General features: G+C 41.3%; 2 protein-coding genes and 1 long non-coding RNA gene across 3 annotated transcripts in view; 1 reads left to right on the forward strand and 2 right to left on the reverse strand.

The window, feature by feature from the left end:
- The window catches only part of LOC310676535, a 39,716-nt gene extending 33,883 nt beyond the window's left edge, over positions 1-5,833 (reverse strand). The window contains exons 1-2 of the long non-coding RNA XR_014510592.1: positions 5,438-5,833; positions 2,584-2,627 (exon numbers count right to left, since the gene is read on the reverse strand). This is a non-coding gene — a long non-coding RNA (uncharacterized lncRNA). The remainder of the gene's footprint in view (positions 1-2,583; positions 2,628-5,437) is intronic.
- An 18-nt stretch (positions 5,834-5,851) lies between these two features.
- On the forward strand, positions 5,852-15,739 carry RMP64 (ribonuclease MRP subunit p64). Its single transcript, XM_083438391.1, has 9 exons — positions 5,852-5,984; positions 7,911-8,065; positions 8,483-8,559; positions 9,037-9,168; positions 9,912-9,989; positions 11,567-11,919; positions 13,157-13,224; positions 14,120-14,376; positions 15,294-15,739. The coding sequence occupies exons 1-9, from the start codon at positions 5,885-5,887 to the stop codon at positions 15,703-15,705; spliced, it is 1,632 nt and encodes a 543-aa protein (XP_083294517.1). The 5' UTR covers positions 5,852-5,884; the 3' UTR covers positions 15,706-15,739.
- Positions 15,740-16,921: 1,182 nt separating this feature from the next.
- TAF13 (TATA-box binding protein associated factor 13) lies at positions 16,922-20,209 on the reverse strand. The gene is made up of 4 exons (XM_083438539.1): positions 20,055-20,209; positions 19,569-19,647; positions 18,248-18,345; positions 16,922-17,892 (listed from the first exon to the last, which is right to left on the reverse strand). The coding sequence occupies exons 1-4, from the start codon at positions 20,079-20,081 to the stop codon at positions 17,722-17,724; spliced, it is 375 nt and encodes a 124-aa protein (XP_083294665.1). The 5' UTR covers positions 20,082-20,209; the 3' UTR covers positions 16,922-17,721.
- Positions 20,210-20,894: the final 685 nt, after the last annotated feature.

Consider the following 20,894-nt stretch of genomic DNA (forward strand, 5'->3'; position numbering starts at 1 on the left):
GATCAAACCTCTCCATTCTTAAGGAAATCAGCTCCGAGTGCTCACTGGAAGGACAGATCCTGAAGCTGAGGCTCCAATACTTTGGCCACCTCATGAGAAGAGAAGACTCCTGGAAAAGACCCTGATGTTGGGAAAGATTGAGGGCAGAAGGAGAAGGGGATGACAGAGGACGAGATGGCTGGACAGTGTTCTCGAAGCTACCAGCATGAGTTTGACCAAACTGCGGGAGGCAGTGGAAGACAGGAGTGCCTGGCATGCTCTGGTCCATTGGGTCACGAAGAGTTGGACACAACTAAACAACAACAACATAAGGCTAAGTTGTGGGTGGTGCACTTCTGTCAACACCACACAAAAGGAAAATACATACTATATTTACGGGGTCACACATATAGTCTATGAGCAAAAACATCATGAAGTAAAATAAGTTGGTTAGAGCCTTTTATTCAGTCCATCTTACTTTGTCCCCATTTTAGTTGCTATAGGAGTTCCATATACTTCACCACTGTGGCTGCCCAGGAAAGGGCACTGGAAGAGCAAAGCCTATTAGACTGGTGTAGCATACCCGCCAACATTTCTCTGATGGAAATAGGGACGTCCAATTTTATAATGATAATTTTACTATTTATACCCCACAAATCTTACTGGGTTGCTCCAGCCACTCTGAGCAGCTTCTAACATATATAAAAACATAATAAAGCATTAAGCATTTAAAAACTTCCCTATACAGGATTGCCTTCAGATAACTCCATATCCTCCAACATTTCTCCAATGAAAATAGGGATATCCTAAGGAAAAGGGGGACATTCCAGGATCAAATCAGAAACCGGGACAGCTTTTGTAAATCCAGGACATCCCTGGAAAATAGGGACACTTGGAGGGTCTAGTATAGTAGAACACAAGGACTCAAATGGCTGACATAATAGTACAGTGTTTGCTGCCATCTTGTGGACAATTCATTGTGTCTGTACAGCTAACCAGATAGCAAGCTCATAAATGCAGCTTTGCATAAAAGGGCACAGCCTCAGCCATGATAAGTATCGGAAGGCAAAGGCAGTTTAGAAAATAAGCTATGAAATCTTGAGGAAGTGGCTCCTTTCATATCAGAGAAATGGATTTGTGCTGGGCTCCTCCTGCCCACACCTAAGCAATAGTGTTAGCAAGGCTTACATAGACTGTTGGGTAAGGATCCCTTTATTCTAGCAGCTGGTCAGCCCAACCCTGGATAAGAACATTGGTAACTGCCTATATGAAGTCAAACCATTCATTCATTAAACTATTATTCACACTGACTTGTAGCAGCTCTCCCAACAGGCGTCTCTCCCAGTCCTATCTGGAAATGCTAGAAACTGAAGTTGGGAGCATGTGCTCTACCAAAGAGCAACAGATTTCTGTCCCCCCACATATGCAACATTGGGCTGCAACAAGATATTCTACTCAACTAACTAATGGATTCCCCCCCCCCCTCCATGTGGAATTCAGAGAATTAAGGGGTACATGAGGTAGTTAAGAAATAATCGGTCAAATCCAGAGAAGATCTGGTAATGGCAGGTATGAGGGTGATACGGAGCTACATTCAGAAGTTTGCCTATGATTTGCTGAAAAGCAAGGCTAGGAAGATAGCTATGGCCCAAATCTTGGTTGTGGGTTTCTCAGGAGGTACCTGGCTAGGTCACTGCAGGGAACAGAATGCTGGCCAGCAGTTTGGTTCAGCAGAGCTCTTAATATAGTTCCTCTGGTTCATGAGTAACCTTCCCTTTCATTGAGAAAGCATCAATATCATATCCTTTATCACTTTAAGAGAGCTAAAAATAATGCCAATATGTTTCACATCTGGCAGCCAACATGTCCTTTTGGTTTCAGATAGTACATGGGTAGATGAGTCTAAAAAGCCTGGGACACGAATTTTCCTGGCCCTCTAGCAGCTATGGTGGCTCATTTACCAGAAGTAATATATTTACTCTAGAAGTTAATATATACCAAGAGGCTTAGTTTGGTCAGAATTGAGTATATGCTTCAATATTTTGCAAGCTGACATGTGACTGTAGATCTATCAATTTTGGTTTCTTTCCGTTTCTTTCCCTTTGTTCCAGTCTTAAATTCAGTTCTCCACATTTCCACATGAATTTGTGATTTTTTAAAGTCCTCTCAAAAATGCATGCGGTTGGCATTTGTTAGTAGTAAAGTGATTTCAAATTACTGTAAGGAGCAATTAATGGTTTTATGTGTTATCAACCCAAAAGTGGAAAAAAACAAACCAAGTTCAGCATTTAAATTAATCTCTTACAAATAACTGCTTGTGGGTTAACTTGGTTTAAGATGGAGAATGCAGGCCAAAGTGAATTTTATCAAATCCAGGCAACTACCCAGCTTTGATGTTCCCCTCCAAGACATCTGTATGGGACTTTATTTGTGACTGTTTCAAGTTATTTATCTTAATGTAGCATATACCTCCACAAACAGTGCTGTCAAACTTATATCTCTTCAGTAATGAGTGGCATTAGTAAAGTACCTAATGCATGGGTAGACATATTACATCAGAACAGAGGTTTATACAGAGAGCACTGCATTCAGTGCCAGTCTTACCTTATCTTCCAATCTATCATTGGGTTGTTATTTTGTGTGACTATCTGGAAGAAAGAGCAAATAAAGTTTTAGTGCCTATGCTTTTAAACATTAATGCATGTTCAAGGTATGATTAATGGATAGAGCCCCAAGTTTCTTGAAAAAATATAGAAGAAATCTGAATTAAGATTCCACCTTTGACACCCAAGATAGTGCCAGTCCAGTAGGCCCATCAAGGTATACAGTATAGGACTGGAGTTGTATAAGCTTAGAACAGGGGGTGCTTTTGGGGGCTGCAGGAGAGGGTGGACAAGCACACTCTCACACACAAAACAAGAGAGTGCTCTTACACAGGCACACAAAGTGTAGATCAACTGAAGAAGAAGAATTTCCCTCCCAGCTCATCAGATAAGGAATCTGATCATTGGGGAAGGGGCGATTTGCATATCATTAGGGTGCTGGGCTGGGCAGAGATATTTAAACCTCTCTGCCCATCTCAGTGCTGTGTCTAATTTTTCCCTACTTTTTTGTCATCACCAAAATTGGGGTCTGACTGCATCAGACCACAGGGCCAATGGTTAGGCACACCTGCTGTACAGCCATATAATTGTAAGGGACTTCAAAAGTAATCTAGTCCAATTCCCTGCTGATACAGTTGTTTGATACTGATTAACTTCCAAAAACTAAATGATCTGCCATTGGAACAGATATCATGGCAAGATGAAGAAACCAAAGTGAACATCTCCACCTTCGTTCTTTTAACCGTCTCCCGTCCTGCTGTCCTTACTCAGGACTTTTATTCAACCAATAGCTAGGCTAGGTATATCCACAGAGTAAACAAGAGTTAAAGAGCCTTGCATAAATTGGTCCATAGTTGCATTATAAATTACTGGCTTAGATATATGTTCATATACAAATGAAGCTTACGGCATTGTACTTGGAGGAGCTATCACCATTAGTTATTAAATTTATATACTGCCCTTCATCTGAAGATCACAGGGTGGTTTACAGTATAAAACATAAAACACATAGCCTATTGAATAGGCCATTCAGATCTAATTGCAAACCAATTTGCAATTAACTTTGCTCTAACTTTTGTTTTAGCAGGGATTCAAATGGATTTTTGTTTCTGCAAGTGTGCATTTCTCATTTTAGTTTTGCAAAGGGGAAATAATAAACCAAGCTAAAATAGGCCATATTATCACAATGTTAACTCATTACAAAAAGTTGCCTATAGTTCTTAGCCACGGAATCAGAGTAAATTTGCAACAATTTCTAATTATTCAGTTTTACATTCCATCTTTCCCCTTAAACTTTCTTTTGTTTTCCTTTTAAGAATAACACAACTCCTCAACTTAATATTCCGAAATCCAATTAAGCTTGATAGAATTTACTTCCAGATAAACAGGTTAAAACTATACAATGCTATACAAAATCATATACAATATACAATATCATAGGCATTATGAAAATACAAACTCATTTGTAAACCTGACAGTGTAACTGAAACAATTTTAATCTTAATTCTTACCAAAGTTACGCTGTAAAATGAAGGAAACAGTACCATCAGAATGGACATTATCAACATCTAAGATTACCATTCTTAATGCAGAATCCAATCCATGAGTCATCATCTGTTTCATTTTATAACAACACTGGAAACAGATAGCCCATGCTTGTTCCATGCTTGTTAAAGGCTGCTCATAGTATCTCTTAACTTCAGCTAATAAGACCTTAGTAAAATCTTTTGTATGTACCATTGTATTTAGTGGTTTTCTCTCAACTACCATTAAAAAAAAACACCCAACAACTTATGCTTTATAGCTAAAGAAGAAATGCTATCCTCAGAGCTCTTTTATGAGCTCACAATAAAACACCTTCAGGTGTGGCTCTTTTGGAGAAAATGGAGCTTTCCTTAAAGCTAAAGTAACTGGCTGATCTCATATATTTACCCAAACTTTAATTTAAAGCCAAAGTCATTTATTAGTTATTAGACCAATTCCTTAATATATTGATCTGGACAGGAATCTATCTGTATTATTGTCAATATTGATAGAAATATATTGGCTAAATCATATTAAAATTAGATCTTAGTGAAGCAGGCCAATATCTTTGCTTCTCCTACAGGGCACCAAGAAATTTATAGTGTCAATGATTTTATGAGCTCCCAGACTATAAAAAACTGAAAAGTAATCAGTTTTCATCTTGATGTGATGGTATAATTGATATCAATGCGTGGACACACACGTGCAACTGGCCTGCACTAATCAGTATTAGTTGGTACTGCACATATATTTTAAACTATTGCGGCCTGCAAGTTTTTTCAGGATCAGTTTGTACAAATTTTATTTGGACAACAGAAGCTGATGTATTTGCTTAGTGTACGGCAAATATATTTTTGGGAGAAACAAACTGCCTCAACCTAACTCAGCCTTTAGTTACTTTGATGCAACCTGTTCTTAGATTATAAACATGGTGAATTGTTTGTTAATAGAGAAAACTGTGCTTTTATACTGCTATGAGTTATGAAAACTTCACTTCTCTGTTTTACAGCTGGGTCACCATTGTTTTGCTTGACAAATGTGATGGGAGATCAGAGATATAACAAAAACCATGTGGAAAACAACCTTCTGGGGTCTCTCATCTGCCTTGGCAATGTAACACTCATGAGGCAAAGCCTAGCCAGCAGTGGAGAAAAGGCGGGACCTGGATGTAAAAGAACCCAAATATTTAAAACTGCCTGCATCTTTCACTCAAGCCTAACGACAAACGGAGAGAGACATGCTCTACTTTTAAAGCACATTTCTCTCCCCCGCAATGAACCATGGGAACTAGCGTTATTTCCTCACGGAGCTACATTTCCCAGAATCCTTACCAAACTACAATTCCCAGAATTCTTGTGTTTCTACAGCCTCTGGCTAAGGCGGTGCTACTTAAGGCACTTTTAAGAACAAAAGCTCGATCAGATTAAAGGCGCATCTGTTCAGCATCCTGCTCTTTGACCAAATGCCTAAAACCTGATGGCCTGCTTTCGGGTCTCTCATAGGCTGGCCACGGATGCTGAATGAGGGGGCTCTTCGGTCTGATCGCACCAAAGCTCTTCTCAAATTTGGAACGTGTGAATCAGTCGACGCGTGTCGACGCCTGAAGCCTCGCAAGCGCCCTTCGTCCTCTTCCTGGTCACCAAACGGCTCCTGCCTTCTCAAACCACCCGGCGGCAAAGCCTCAAGGTTGGCGCGCCCCTCAGCTACGTCCTTGCAAATAGCTTTGCCTCCCCGCCTGCCTGGGATTTGGTTTAGTCCAGTCCCGCCTCTCGGACAAGATGGCGGCGCCCGGAGCGAGCGAGGCGGTGTGGAATCGCTTGGAGGTGCCGTGGCCCGCGTGCAGCGCGACGGTCGCCGTGGCGGCGCAGCACTCGTCAGGTGAGGGGGGACCTACTTATGCTCAGAGTATGTGGTTCTCAGTAGAGCTTATCTCGCAGGCAAGTGTGCCCCTTTTTGCTTTCAATAGGTGGAAGTTAAACACGTGCCTCGCTCACCTCTTTTTAAAAAGCATAGCTTTGGCTGAATTTTGCTTCTTGGGGGTCTTTTGTTTCCATCATTCCAGTGGGAGGAAGATCAAATTAGTTCACATCCATTAGTTCACATTCTTGGGTTTTGTTTTGTTTTTGGTAGTGACAGGGTCTTTGCATGCTCCAACTGCACACATGGAGTAAAGATTAAGGTGCAGTTGTTAAACATGACACAGCACTTGATACTTTTTCCAAAGTTCGGTTTTGCGAATCTGTTATACAGCCCACAATGTTTCATTCAAATGTTCAAAGACATGTTCCACCAAAGTTGCTGACAGCACATGCAACCGATAGATCCAAAATCATTCCAATCCTCCTAATGTTGACCATTTGTTGGCGTTCTTCTATATATCCCAAGAGTTTGCCACACCAACCCCAGTTCCAATTCCCCCCAGTATTGCATCCATGAGATCTCTCTTACTTCTTTTCCAGATTTCACTTTCCCCTTTTGAAAGCCCTATAGCATATTGTCTCTCTGGATTTTAAAAGAACAAAGTTGCCATGGTTTTATCACACAGTCCTGTGCTTAACTGAAGTCAGAGCTTTCCTGTTGAGTTGAATAGGCTCGTGGAAATTAATAATTGAATTGTAGAGTTGGAAGGGACCACAAGGGTCATCTAGTCCAACCCCATGCAATGCAGGAATCTTTTGACCAGCATGGGGCTTGAACTCAGGACCCTAAGAGTCTTGTGCTTTACGGACTGAGCTATCCACCTAAGTTGATCCTAATAGATCAGGATTGGAAAGTAAATTTACAGCCCTATTCCACTTCCTCAGTAAAAAATTCTGCTGTACTCACAAGGACCTTCTTTTTGAGTAAACATGCATAGGATTAAGCTAAAAGTTACCTCACTCCTCCTCCTTTTTGCAATGTCTGGTATGTTGTTAAAAGTGGATATGGCATTACACAAGTTATGCATGGATATGTGGGGAGGATAGTTCTGTCTTTTGTTCTGCTGTAATTTGAGGAAACATGATACAGAAACTTAAATGGTAAAAGTGAGTTGATAGCACAAATTATCTGGAGATGTGGTGGTGGTGTTGTGTAGTGGTTAGAGTGCTGTAGGACCTGGGAGACCAGGGTACAAATGGCCACGCAGGTATAAAGCTCACTGGGTGACCTTGGGCCTGTCACTCTCTCTTAGGTTAACCTAATAACAGGGTTATTGTGAGGATGAAATGGGTAGAAGTGTGTATTCCACACTGAGCTGCTTAGATACCAATGCAATAATAACTTTTACAATTCTGGAACTACTTTTGAATAAACTCCAGAAACTGCATGGTTGGCTTCATTATCCCAAGAAAGAACCTCTGGACACTAGTTTTTCAGTGAGGTTTTGCAATTGGAGTGCAAGCAGTTGAAACAGCTTCCTGCTATGCTGTCTTCACAAGCCTCATGATAGGAGGCCCATTGGTTTAGTGGGCCTTGAGTGTTGGTGACATTTTCAGATACTGGGATGAGGGATTATGATGGTCTGTGCAGAATAATAATCATTTTATTATTTATACCATTAAATTATTATTTATAGCATCTTGCAGTGATGTACAACAGAGTTGCTAATTGGACTTTAAGTTCTGTAAATTGATTTGAGTAAAAATAGTGCTTGAAACTGGTGTGTTAATTTCCATGCTCAGATCAGCAAAGGGGGAAATATTACTGACTTCCATATACATATACACTTGCTAGAGTTAAGTTAGCAAGCTCTTGGGAGTTCTGAATGGTTTAGGACTTTGAAGTACACAGTTTCATATATACATGTTTGTTTGCCTATTCCAGTGAGAAGCCTTTCTGCTGTTCTGAAGGGGTGTCATACTGTGAACATCCTTCTGAAAAACAAAGCCATGGTTGCAGAACAGAGCCTGCTGCATTCAGTCATGTACAATTTTCACTATCAGATGAGTCGTCATAGGTCATTTCGGTCCCTCAAGCAGGTAAGGTTGGGAATCGTCCGGAAATATATTTAGACATGGGATGCTTAAGGAATTCTTTGGAATGCAGCCAACTATAGAAATGCACTGCTTCCATTTTGTATGTGGTGGTCTGATGACTGTTTGTTTGTTTGTTTGGTGTGTGTGTGTCCAAATAATTATCATAAAAAGGGGTAACAGCTGCTGCACTCATTGAAAATGGGGCTGTAAATGCTTCCTGGACCAATAAAGTTTTATTCATGTGCCATTACTCGCAAGGAGACTGTACATGCAGTTCCATGTTCCCAGTTCTCTACTCCTAAAAATCCTTTTCCATAGTTTAATTCAAGGAGAATACTCATGCTATGACAGATTGTTCTTCATATAATTCTACATGCTTACTACCATGAATCAAGTCAAAATTTCTTCTTTCCCTTTCAGGTAGAACAGTGCTTGAAGCGTTTAAACAGAATGAATCTGGAGAAGCCAATTCAATACCTTATTCTTTTGGGCCCCACGTAAGTGGCATAAGCCAGAACATCCCACTTCTCTAGTTTAGATTCTGTAGTTTAGGTTTACTTGGCTATTCAGGAAAGTACGTCAGCATATTTTAAACCTGCTGGAAACTATGGGATTCAAACCAGCTGAAATTCAAACACTTATTGGGCAACAGAGTGTCTTGTTGGATCAATCTATGCTAGTGGAAAACAGCAGAAGCTTTGAAACTAGTCTGAACGTTTCAATATAGAATGAACAGATCTGTGTAATTCAAAAACTTATATTAATTGAAGTCAGCACAAGAGAAGGTATCATGCCTTGCCTTGTCCTTTTAATTTTTTTCCTATGTAACCAACAGCACAGTCCTAACCAAAAGAAGTAAGTCCTAGTTCCAAAGTAAGTCCTGCTGTGAGGCCTAGGACATAACCAGCATTAAATATTGTGGGGTGCCAACATTTAACCACACAATCTTCTTCTTGTCTCTTTATTTTCAAAAGAAAACAGAAAACAGAAAATCCGGAAGAGGCCTTGGTTCCCAGTCAACCTGTGATAGAAGTGATATTAGTAAAGATTTTGGGTGGGTGCAAGCTGTTGCTGCGTCTGCTTGAATGTTGTTGCACAGCTTTTCTGTATCCTTCTGAAACAGTTTGGAATCTAATTTGAAGGTTCTTGCAATTCTCATTTTTTGGTGCAGAATGTCACAGGATATACCACATATTTGATAGGGAAAACAGATTTGACGACATTTCATTTGCTTCTATTAAGAAGTCATTTTGTTATGTATTTTGTGGTGAAGCAGTCCTTTGTGATTCATCTTCAACATGTTGGTAGAGCACGAGACTCTAAATCTCAGGGTTGTGCGTTTGAGACCCACGTTGGGCAAAGGATTTCTGCATTGCAGAGGGTTGGACTAGATCAGGCATAGGCAAACTCAGCCCTCCAGATGTTTTGAGACTATAATTCCCATCATCCCTGACCCCTGGTCCTGTTAGCTAGGGCTGATGGGAGTTGTAGTCCCAAAACATCTGGAGGGCCGAGTTTGCCTATGCCTGGACTAGATGGCCCTCATGCTCCCTTACAATTCTACAATTCTATGATTGATTTTATTGATTTTTTTATTGAGTATATGCCTCCAAAGCAGCATATAATCCTCAGTTTAAAAAAATATCTTAAGGCTTACTACTCAGTGAGTTCCACTGTGTGTTCATGCATAAAGTGTTCAATAAGTTCAGACCTAAGTATATTTGATTGAAAGAAACATGCAGGAATATGTGTGTATGGTTGAAAGTGTGTGTGTAATTTGGATTTCTAGCCTCTTTCGTTAGCTGTCCAACCTTAGTTGTTATCCAACCTTAATCAATTTGCTCACCAGTTTGTCCCTTAAGCACCTGTGTTTGCAAGAGTACATACTGTTAAATACTGTGGTTTTGGGGTCGCTGAGCCGATTATGGTATGTATACCTGTAAAACATTTTAATTTTTTCCCTTCTGCTTGTTCACTTCAATGTCTTTAGCAGAGCATGGTCCCTGCTAACACCAGCAGTGCACATCCTTCCCATTACTTCCCTATTGCATATGGAAGGACCTAGAACAGATGTACAATTTCTGTAGCACTAACAACAGTTCAGGGATGCGGGTGGCACTGTGGGTTAAACCACAGAACCTAGGACTTGCCAATCAGAAGGTCGGCAGGTCAAATTCCTGCGACGGGGTGAGTTCCCGTTGGTCCCTGCTCCTGCCAACCTAGCAGTTCGAAAGCACGTCAAAGTGCAAGTAGATAAATAGGTACCGCTCCGGCAGGAAGGTATACGGCGTTTCTGTCCGCTGCTCTGGTTCGCTAGAAACGGCTTAGCCATGCTGGCCACATGACCTGGAAGTTGTACGCCAGCTCCCTCGGCCTATAGAGCGAGATGAGCGCCACAACCCCCGAGTCAGTCACGACTGGACCTATTGGTCAGGGGTCCTTTAACAACAGTTCAGCAATGATTGCGAAGATGTGTGTATGGGATATCCAGCCGCAAGACCCAATTGTATATCAAGGAGTTAGTGATTCTAACATGGTTACCCTTCCTGCCTCTGTTCCTTCCCCCTCCCTGGCAGCTGTTAAGTTTTTGAAAGTGTGAGAACCTTCTCTGGTGTCCTAATCAGTTGGGAGGAGGTGAAGCCCCCCCCCCCCCCCACAGCTGCCTTAATCAGTCAGGGAGGTTAGTGCTGGGAACATTCTTTAATGTTGGAAATTGTTAGTGATTTAGAAGCTCTTGCACAGACTGATCAGCCACAGGGCCGTGCAATCTAAGGTTACCTGGGGGAGTCACTTAGCCACTTCTTGAAGGCTTCCAAGTGCCAGATAGAAGTGCATGCCTGGTATGTAGATATTGCTTGCTGTTTAGGAACCAAATCTTCCTCCTCCTCCTCACTCGCTTGTGTTTTGTATTGCTTCTGAATCTCCTTGCATTTGGCAAGACAGTGTGTTCCCGTTAACTGACCTGACCAGCTTTCTTCTAAACAAGTAAAATTTTCCAGGACAAAGATTATCCGATAATACTGTGGGGTTGAAATTGGAGAAGCAGCATTTTACTTGTAAACCAGTGATGAAGCAAGCAGTGAAGTAGCTGTGACCACAATCATTTCCCTGGTTCCTCTGTCTGTCCACCTCTGCCTTTGGTTAGGTTAAGGTAGATGCCTCCTTACAGGGCTGGTGGCAAGTGCTACACATACACTGAAACAAAGCAGAGGCACCGCCCTTAGGTTTACACATTAAAAGAGAAACTAAGGAAGGAGGTAAAACAAATGGTAGACAAGGGAGTACAGCTTGATAAAGAACAAACAGGCAACGTAAGTGGTATTTAAATCGAAGCAGGGGCAGGTTAATGGTCTTTCCATGGTGGTGGAGGTGCAGCTAACTGGGGCCATTTAGTCCTTAGGCTGCTGTCCATTTCCTTGAAGGCAATTTACACAAATAAATTCCAGATGCGGAAAGCAGGTGCTGTGTAACAGAAGTGTTTTCATCTCTTCTTCTTTGTCATAGGATCATTTATAGAGGTGTGTTAAAAAGCCTCGCTTCTCTATATATGAGACTGTTTGAATTGCTTCACGAAGTTTCAAAGACTCATCCGAGGCCTTACATTAAAGGATTTGCCTTTCCTTCCGAAATATATGAATTTCTGGGGACCACTTATTCAGAGATTGAAAAGAAAATGCCCAACAAAACATTTGTATTGAAGAAGGCTGGACCTGGGTGGATGACTAGACTTTTCCCAGGAAGCAAGGCTGTATCTCAGTCTCACGCTTCGAGTACAGCTGCGCCTACAAAAGTCAGAAAGAAGGTTTCTTCTTTCATTGATATTGGGAAGCCAATTCTGGTAAAAAGAACTAACCAAGGTAAGAGACAATGGTCTCCTTATTTATTTATTTATATTTATTTCACAACATTTAATACACTGCTTGCTTTTAATAAAACTTCCATGCGGTTGACAAAAAAGAGAGAAAACAATATTGGTAGACAATTAAAAACAAATATTTATTTATTTTTCTTTTTTAATGTTTAAAATCAACAATATGCTAAAACAAGATTACAACACATGGCAGCTTCTACATGTCTGGATAGGATTGCCTAAAGAAAATCATTTTTAGTCAGGTGCCAAAAGAAGTAAAGTGAAGCTGTCTGGTGACAATAGACAGGAATTTCCTAAGTGTGTGTTGCTACACAAAACGTTTGATTTCTTAAAAGGGTGGAATAAGTATTATGTGGGCATCTTGGCCAGGTGCTGCTGGGCAACAAGGTGGCAATGAGGAAGAGATGAAGGTTGGGAAGCCAAGTTGGTCTCATTGTGGATTGGCCATTCTCACGTCTGTATTATAGCACGATATGCAACTTATTGTGCTCTAAAACTTGCAGCGAGTTGCGTAGGAGGTTTCTTCTTAATTTGTTGTTACAACTTATTGCCCACCCTTCATCTTAATTAAGATTGAAACACAATATTACACAATATTAAAAACGGTTTAAAACAACTTAAAATTACAGAAATAAGGGGAGTCCTTAAAAATAAGCATCTCAAGTGTCAAAGGTAGCAGGGTAAAGAGGTGCATCTTCAGCATAATCCTAAAGCTGTATAATGAAAGCACCAGACACACCTCTGGGAAGAAAGTTCCACAAATTAAGGGCTGCCACAGCAAATTCCCTTTCCTGGGCAGCCCTCTCCCCATAGCTTCTCAGGGTGGTGGAAAAACCAAGAGGGCACCTTCTGCTGATCTTAGCAGCCAAGCGGGTCTGTAAGGAAGGAGGTGATTTTTCAGGTATTCAGCTCCTAAGTCATTTAGTGCTTTAAACATGAGCACCTTGAATTGGGCTGGAAATGAACTGGCAACCAGTCTGTTGTGCTGCTTGTATGTAATGGGGAGAGATGAAATTGCCTCATGCCCCAAGATGCTCTGGAAATAGCTGACGACTTATTGCGGAAGAACACTGATATTCCCTAGGCTTAACCTCAGTAAAATGCTTAGAATATACATTAAGACCCACTGATTGAAGAATAATTTTGTTACAAATAACTCTGCTTAGGATCATAGCCAAGCTCTTTTTTCTGTTATGACATGGCAGCTGTGCCCTTTCTTCCAGATCTTGGGAAGGAGTTTGCGTTTGATGTCAAGAGCTTATGCAAGTTCCCTAACCCTGCACCACGGGAGGTTTGTTTTTTTTCCATTCTGTGTTTGTCTTGAATATGTGCTCCTTTTTCCCTCTTCTGGGCAGAAAATATTACTCTGTGACTTTCTGCCATGGCATTAATTTGCTTCAAGAGGTGCACTTTTCAATATAGGTCCTTGTCAAAATGTAGCTTTTACGTGGTGAACGTGCAGATCTGGATTGTACAGTGCTGTAAATATATACTGTACGGTGCAAAAGTGTATGCAAGGTAATTGTTTGTTTTGGAATTTGCCTTGAATATGTATAATTCCATTTGTCCACCTCTTTTGCAGATGGGAGGAACTAACATAGTGATGCTATGCAAGCTTAATGAAAGCCAATTCCACTGAAAGCTTTAGAACTTCAGCGGCTAGAATCTGAATAATTTCTCTGGGAGGGTCATGGCTCAGTAGCTGACCATATCCTTGCAGTTGACCAGAAGTTCCAAGGTTTCTCACAGCCTCACTATTAATATTTTAGATTTGAAAGATCTCTGCCTGGAGCCTAGCTGAATTGTTGCTCATCAAAATAGAAAACACTGTACAGGGCCATACCTAATATGTTCAGTGAAGTTTAAAACAACAGCTTTGAACAGCAGATGCGCCAAGAAACAATTTTTGTTATGTATTGCAAGGAGCAACTGTTCAAGAAACACAATTATAAAGGCCATATGAACTTCAAAGTAGCAAAACATTGGGGGGGGGGGTGTATCCTGGTTAGCATGTAGGGCCAAAGATAACCACTGACTTAAAATAATATTTAACATTCATTTGCTTCTATATTCTTTCTAGACAGGTTCCTTCTAGTCAAGGATACAGTATGTAATCTTAGAAATATGAGCCTCTTCATTGAAGATACATTTTTCTCCTTTACTAATGTCCTTCCATTTTATTTCAGAATACAAAAGTCACAGTGAAGTTTCCTGGGTCAAAAAAGAGAACTACATTGGTTTCTTCTAAATCACTGAGGTCCCAGCATCTTAAATCTTTTGTCTCCAAATTTCAAGAAGCATGCACCTTCAGAGAACTGTCTGACACACTCAGAACAACGGTTCTGTGGTGCAAAAGCAATAAACTTGGGCCAGAGGCTTTTTTCTTGGGAATGAAACTTTTGAAAAGTAGGCGGTTACAGCATGTGGAAACACAGGGTTGCAGGTTTGTATAAATGGCAGTGCTGGATTTCTTTGAGGTAGCAATTGCAGAAGACTATTCTGTGCTTACTATCTTCCTTCCCTGATCTTTCAACTGTTCCTTTCCTTCCCAGCTCATGAGAAGGCTGCCATAAATGTGGGAAATTATGTAAGGTGCAGATAACTGTAGGATAGATCACTGCCACAGCATCCTGCGATTTGGCACTGTTAGAAGCATAATGCAAAGTGTGCTATGTTGGTTTCCCCTAAACTACTTGCAGTCTATGCCTACCTAGAACTATTATTCTGTTCATAGATCTGTATATTAAATAAGCTAAGACTGATGGGTTTTTATAAGAATATAACTTTACCTTGGGATTGTGGCAGTGAAGGAAGGTATATTCCTGGTCTCCACCACTAGCTGTGAGACCAAGGTGGGGGGAAACTTTGACTCACAGGAGGAACATCATGCTTACTTTCCTCTTTACTTCCCATTACTTTCTCCTTTTGTATTGGACTGTGCCTGCCCACAGGCGCACAAACCTACACTTTTTAAAGAATTATACACTTGTAAGTGCCTTACCTGTCCAACCTATGGACAGTAAATTTATTACTTAATAACCTTCATAATGTGGTAGTTACTCTTTCTCAGTCTGATATTTAAAATAAAACTAAAGGGGCAGGTAGAAACATATTTTGGGGGCCATGGTGCCAGTCCAGGCTGCAATTTATTTTAGATTTTGATAATGGACAAAGCTGTTCCAGATGAGCAGACTAGCTTGTGCAAAAGATCCCTGGTTATGCAAAATAATCTACTGTAATGAAGAAAATCCCTCTTAATTGTCAGCTTACTTGGCATTAAACTTTAGAGTGATTACTTTTGAGTAGACACAGCAAGAATTTCACTTGTTAAAGTTGCTAAAATTTATCTTTGCATTCCAGCTTGCAACGGAAACTTGGCTGCATTAAAGCTACTCTCTGTAAGTATCTCACGCTTTCAAGCTGCAGAGTGAGACCCAGCCAAAGACTTAAAGCACATTCCCATCCACAAAGACAGATGAAACGCTCAAGGAAATCAAGATGTGTTTCAAGCAGTGCACCATCTTGCATTGTTCCCATACAAAGAGACACTTCTATCCATTTGAAGAGCAGTAGATATCTTCCTCAGTGCTCTAGCTCCTTGTCTCCAGTTTGGGGTGCTGACAACGGTGGTACTACCTACAGTGTTGATAAGCAATCACATGGCCATCCTTCTGACCTTGTGGGGCTTGGAAGAAAGCCTTCCCATAAACAGAAAGAAGCCACAGAGAATGAAGATGATATTGATGACATTTTTAAAGTAATAGGCCTATAGCATTCTGTTCCATTAAACTAATTTAAACTGTTCACTGAGTTTGTGGGTGTTACCTACTTAAACAGAATGCATCAAAAACACTGCTTCCTGATTTGAAGTTTTTTGCAAGCATTATCATTACATATGGTTGACACTTTAATTGCTGTTAAGTGGCAGACTAACAGTAAAACTCAGCTTTTGTATATAAGCAGCAGCATGCCTTTAGATGCTTTGCTACATTTTGTACATGGACTGCACTCTCATTCCCCAGGGTGAATGTCTAGTGAAAATGCAACACCTTTAGGGGGGAAATTGTAGGGTCCTACAAACCCATCCTCAATGGTAGGACTATGTCCACTTTGTAGCCAGAATGCTGGCTGATGGGTGGGAAGCAGAATACCAGCGCAAGAAGAAATGCACAGCACATGCAACCTGAGCAACATTGCACTGCAACATTTGCTTGCATCAGCTATTTCTCAGTTTTAGCACTCCTTAGAATATGCTGAGGCAGAACATCAACTACATGCTATTTAAACTCAAAGCAGGTAGAAGCAGACCAATACTCAAGTAACTACCGTATTTTTCGCCCTATAGGACGCACTTTTTCCCCTCCAAAAATGAAGGGGAAATGTGTGTGCGTCCTATGGGGCGAATGCAGGCTTTCGCTGAAGCCTGGAGAGCGAGTGCGCACCGACGCCTCTCGCTCTCCAGGCTTCAGCAAGCTCTCCGCAAGCCTTGGGAGCCCGGCGCGACTTCCCGCCGGGCTCCCAAGGCTTGCGGACAGCAGCCCGAATCCCAGGGAGCGCAGCGGAGCGCGCCCTGGGCTTCGGGCAGATATCCGCAAATGTCCCCAGATAATCTCTCAAGGCATGCGGATAGCAGCCTGTTCTGGGGTCGGGGGAAGCTCGGGCTTCCCAAGCCCTGCGCCTGGGGGAGAAATAATTTTTTTTCTTTATCCCCCCCCCCCCAAAAAAAGCTAGGTGCGCCGTATAGGGCAAAAAATATGGTAGAAATTGCTGTCAACTCAGTTTCTGCTCAGGTAGTTGTGTTTAGCTACTGCAGTGCATTGAGTTAATAATTTTTTTAAAGCAAAAGTGATGCTGGTGTTGGTGTGCCTGCTTATGACTACCCCACATGTGTCCAAAGGGGTTAATTCATGTTAACGTAGTCAAAAGCTGAGGCAAGCTTCAAAAATTGTATTGACACATAACCCTTTCAGAAAAGTACAGGAATCATCTTGGTTTCTCCCATTACAAGAGATGCATGGGTGAAAGTGTTTATTCATAATCATTAAAAATTCCAAATCACTAGTATTTACTGTGAAATAACATTAATAGGAAGCAATTCATAAATTAAATCAATTATACAATGTGTATCTATACAGTAAGTAAGCAAAACAACAACCCTCAAAAAACAAAAAAAATGTTCCAGTTACAAAGTCCCCCCTGTGAATTAACATTTACAAAACAAAGTGTTGGTTTGTCTTCTAGTAGCGGCAATATCCAAACATGTTAGCACCTGTTATGGGCCATTCTCCCTCAGCTGAAAAAAAGAGTACAAATACAGTGTTTCCTCCACTTACTCAGAGAAACAAACAACACTGCCTAAAATATATGCCTCAACTGCCAAACTGCAAGTAGCTCTGATCTCTTGACATAATTGCCCATAGCTTTCACTCCTGTGTTTATGGAATGAGGCACTTCATTTTGGAGTAAGTTCCTGTGATGTGTACAACTAGGAAGATGGATATTTTTTCACAATGTTCGTATTAACAAACCTAGAGCTTTGCACAGTGGTGTTTTCCAATTTTCACAGAACCTAAAAGCCACAGTAGAATTGCCACTTAAGGTATATTTAGGAAGAGAAGATACATCACCCACCCACCCTCAAATTGCAGAGATTTGTTCCCGTTAGTAAAGTACTACTGTAATTGTCTACACTGTCTTGGGGAATGCAAGCACTTCACTTTGTTTGGTGAATCCTTGAGGACAACACAAGTCAAAAAATGAAACATACCATTCTGCACCATATGAGGCCTTAAGATCCATAATTTGCTTCATCAAATGCCTTTCTGGCCCGTTTCAGTTCTTCATTCATTGTTAACAAGTCTTTCACACGAGCAAACTTCCGTGGGTCTTTACGGATCAGGAAGACAATATCTTCAACTTGTACTCGACCTTGCCGTCCAATTGACATTGCTTTGTGGGTCTATTGGTAGGAAAGAATTGATCAGTCACATACATTCTAAGAGGTTCAGTACCTGTACCATGGATTTGACCATGTGTTCTCTTGAATGTTTGGATTTCTTCCCTTGCAGCAACCTGTATCATGAAATGAATTGTAGTAAACAGCACTAAAACACAGCCCTCATTATGCTTGTAGCATTCTTCATTTATTCATTTAAAGTGGGCTGATCAATAGTTGCCTGATATACATCTTCCCTTCAAGGCTCTGCTCTCTGGTTTTCAAGTAACAAACAGCAGCACTAAAAGCAAAGCTCATATCTCACATCATCTGCTTCACCCAATTTGTAATCTCATACAAACAAACAAGCAAGACCTACCATTTCTGTGATGAATTCTATAACCAAGTCTTCAAGAATATCCACTGACTCTGTGTAAGGATTCTGGTCATCTCCAAATCCATACATCATACATCTTACTGTAGAATGAACAAACGCCCACAGTGAGATATGGAATGGAAGCACTCTAGAAAACTTAAGACCTATTCACTATGTTTCTCAATAAGTGTGACTCGGCAGTCATATTCTTCCAAATTGTTCAAGCAAGCAGAAGCCTACATCTAAGCTTCTCAACTAATTTTTAAGATGCAAATGTTGGGCTCTTAAATCAAAACACTGTCACCCTGTTGATGGCAGTATGCATACCTTTAAGGACAATGCCCAATAATCAGGTGGTTTTTCAATGGAACCTTGATGCTAAGAACTGGAGAAAGTATGTGTAACTCCAATAAAAATCTGGATGTCCAATTATTGATCCCAAATGAACATTCCCAGTCAACAGATCTCTATTTTGTTCTGGGCTAATGTGTGCTTCCTAACAGCCACAGAATGCAGCAACAAGATCAACAAATACAGATATATGTAAAAAGTGGCATTCTAAATAAAAATCCGAGGGGAGAGTTCATGTACATATTAAACTCTAGAAAACAATAAGATCAAGTGCTGGAGCATGTATGCATAAAATAATAATTTCAGATTAAATACTTTTTATTCTACCTCACATAATTTCACACAATACATTTTAATGGAAATAGTTCACATATTCATCTATGAATCAAGTGACATCAAATGGCATGCAAAAATGTGTGAACCAGCCCTTAGTCTCAAGCTGGGCATGACATGAGAGGGTTTTTACTTCTATTTATCCTCCAGTCTTTTCTGGAATTTAACTGTGATATCAACATTCAAAAAGCGGTTTATGGAGGTGGGAAAGGGGTCCTTTAGAAAGTAGAAGAAGAAGAGTTTGGATTTGATATCCCGCTTTGTCACTACCCTAGGGAGTCTCAAAGCGGCTAACATTCTCCTTTCCCTTCCTCCCCCACAACAAACACTCTATGAGGTGAGTGGGGCTGAGAGACTTCAAGTGACTAGCTGAAGGTCACCCAGCAGCTGCATGTGGAGGAGCGGAGACTGGAATGCGAATTACGAGTCTATCGCTCTTAACCACTACACCACACTGGCTCTCAGTAGGAAAATGTGAAACCTTATAACAGCGTGAAACACAGGAAGCTGCCTTACACCAAGTAAGATCTTTTAACTCAGTATTGTCTACACCAGGGGTGGGGAACCTGTGGCCCTTCAGTTGTTGGGAGTCTAAAACCCATCAGCCCCAGCCAGCATGATCAGTGGAGCTCCAACTTACATTCCTTGGAGAACAGCCTTTTCCTTTTCCCCTGTGCACCATCTGGGCCTCCTCCAGCCTCCTCAGTATCTTCTTCAAACTAAAGGGGGGGGGGAATCCCAAACAAGAATGCAAGAGGAGAATAATAATAATAATAATAATAATAATAATAATAATTTATTTATACCCCGCCCATCTGGGCGGCTTCCAACAGAATGTTAAACTACAATAGGCTATTAAACATTAAAAGCGTCCTTAAATTATAAATTATAAACTAGGCTAGATTCCCATATTTGATTTAAGAACTGAATGACAGAACAGCGAACCTCTGAACACGTGTTAAATTAGCAACATCCTACAATCCAAGAGAAAGTGGCAAGGAAGGGGAAAGTAAAGGCTAAGCGGGTTGCAGATTGCAGCCGCAGCCCCCTGCCCTCCCCGCCCCCTCTTTCCCCGAAGCCAGCAAGCGCCTTCTCCAAGACTCCCACCCCGCCCTTTCCTACTCACAGGAGGGTCCTCTTCTTCGTCCGCCATGACTGCAGCAGCCACCTTCCCTTCCAGGCTTCCGCCGGGATAGCAACTCGCGTTGTTATTGGTCGCGTCAACGGGCACTCTAGAGCATGCTCTCTCGGAGCTAATGAAGCCGTAGACCTTGCCCTTTTCCAGTCCCTTCTTTCCGTAGCTCTGAGGAACGCGAAATGGGAGTGGGTGGGTGGGGGGGTTACAAAGCTAGCAGCACGCGTGCGCAGTAGGAGCGACTGAAGTCCCTCGCCCTCTTTGGAAATGGATATGCCGTAATAACCCCATTCAAAGCGCATGAGGAGTTTGTTTCCTGGGGCAAGATGGGCAGGGTGTTGGATAAAGCTGAAACATATTAAACAACCAATTCCCGCCCTTTGTGAGTAGCAACGGACGGTGCAAACAAGGAGCCTCGTGGCACCTTAAAGATGAACAGGTTTGCAGCAGCACAAGTTTAGAGTCCACTTCATGAGTACATTCAGTATTCAAACCCCATATGCTACAATAAATCAGCTAGTCCTTAATGTGCCACAAGACTGTTATTTGTGGTGACTTTGTAACTTCTGTTTGCTCTCGAGTATACAGATTTGAGCAGGAAGGAATAAAAAAAGGCAGTGATGGTGATATAAGTAGAAAACAACAACTGCTCCTTTTCCCTTATGGGCTACCCAAGAGCTCATATAGTAGTCCTTTTGTAGGTTCTCTATCAGTAGGAGAAAAGAACAGAGACCAACCAGAGAATATTGAGAAGCAAAGCAGCTAGTAAGCCTGATCTTTATTAACTGTTGCAACAGGGTACTCCCACACACACAGGAGAGAGGAGGACCC

This window comes from Podarcis tiliguerta (assembly GCF_965153285.1).
Source record: "Podarcis tiliguerta genome assembly, chromosome: 4".
NCBI lineage: Eukaryota > Metazoa > Chordata > Lepidosauria > Squamata > Lacertidae > Podarcis > Podarcis tiliguerta.

Coding starts and splice junctions, on each gene's coding strand:
- RMP64 (XM_083438391.1), top strand. CDS start 5,885: ATGGCGGCGCCCGGAGCGAGCGAGGCGGTGTGGAATCGCTTGGAGGTG. Junction 11,920..13,156: donor GGTAAAAAGAACTAACCAAG/GTAAGAGACAAT, acceptor CCTTTCTTCCAG/ATCTTGGGAAGGAGTTTGCG. Junction 13,225..14,119: donor CTAACCCTGCACCACGGGAG/GTTTGTTTTTTT, acceptor ATTTTATTTCAG/AATACAAAAGTCACAGTGAA.
- TAF13 (XM_083438539.1), bottom strand. CDS start 20,081: ATGGCGGACGAAGAAGAGGACCCTCCT. Junction 19,648..20,054: donor ACGAAGAAGAGGACCCTCCT/GTGAGTAGGAAA, acceptor CCCCCCCTTTAG/TTTGAAGAAGATACTGAGGA. Junction 18,346..19,568: donor AAGGCTGTTCTCCAAGGAAT/GTAAGTTGGAGC, acceptor TTCATTCTACAG/TAAGATGTATGATGTATGGA.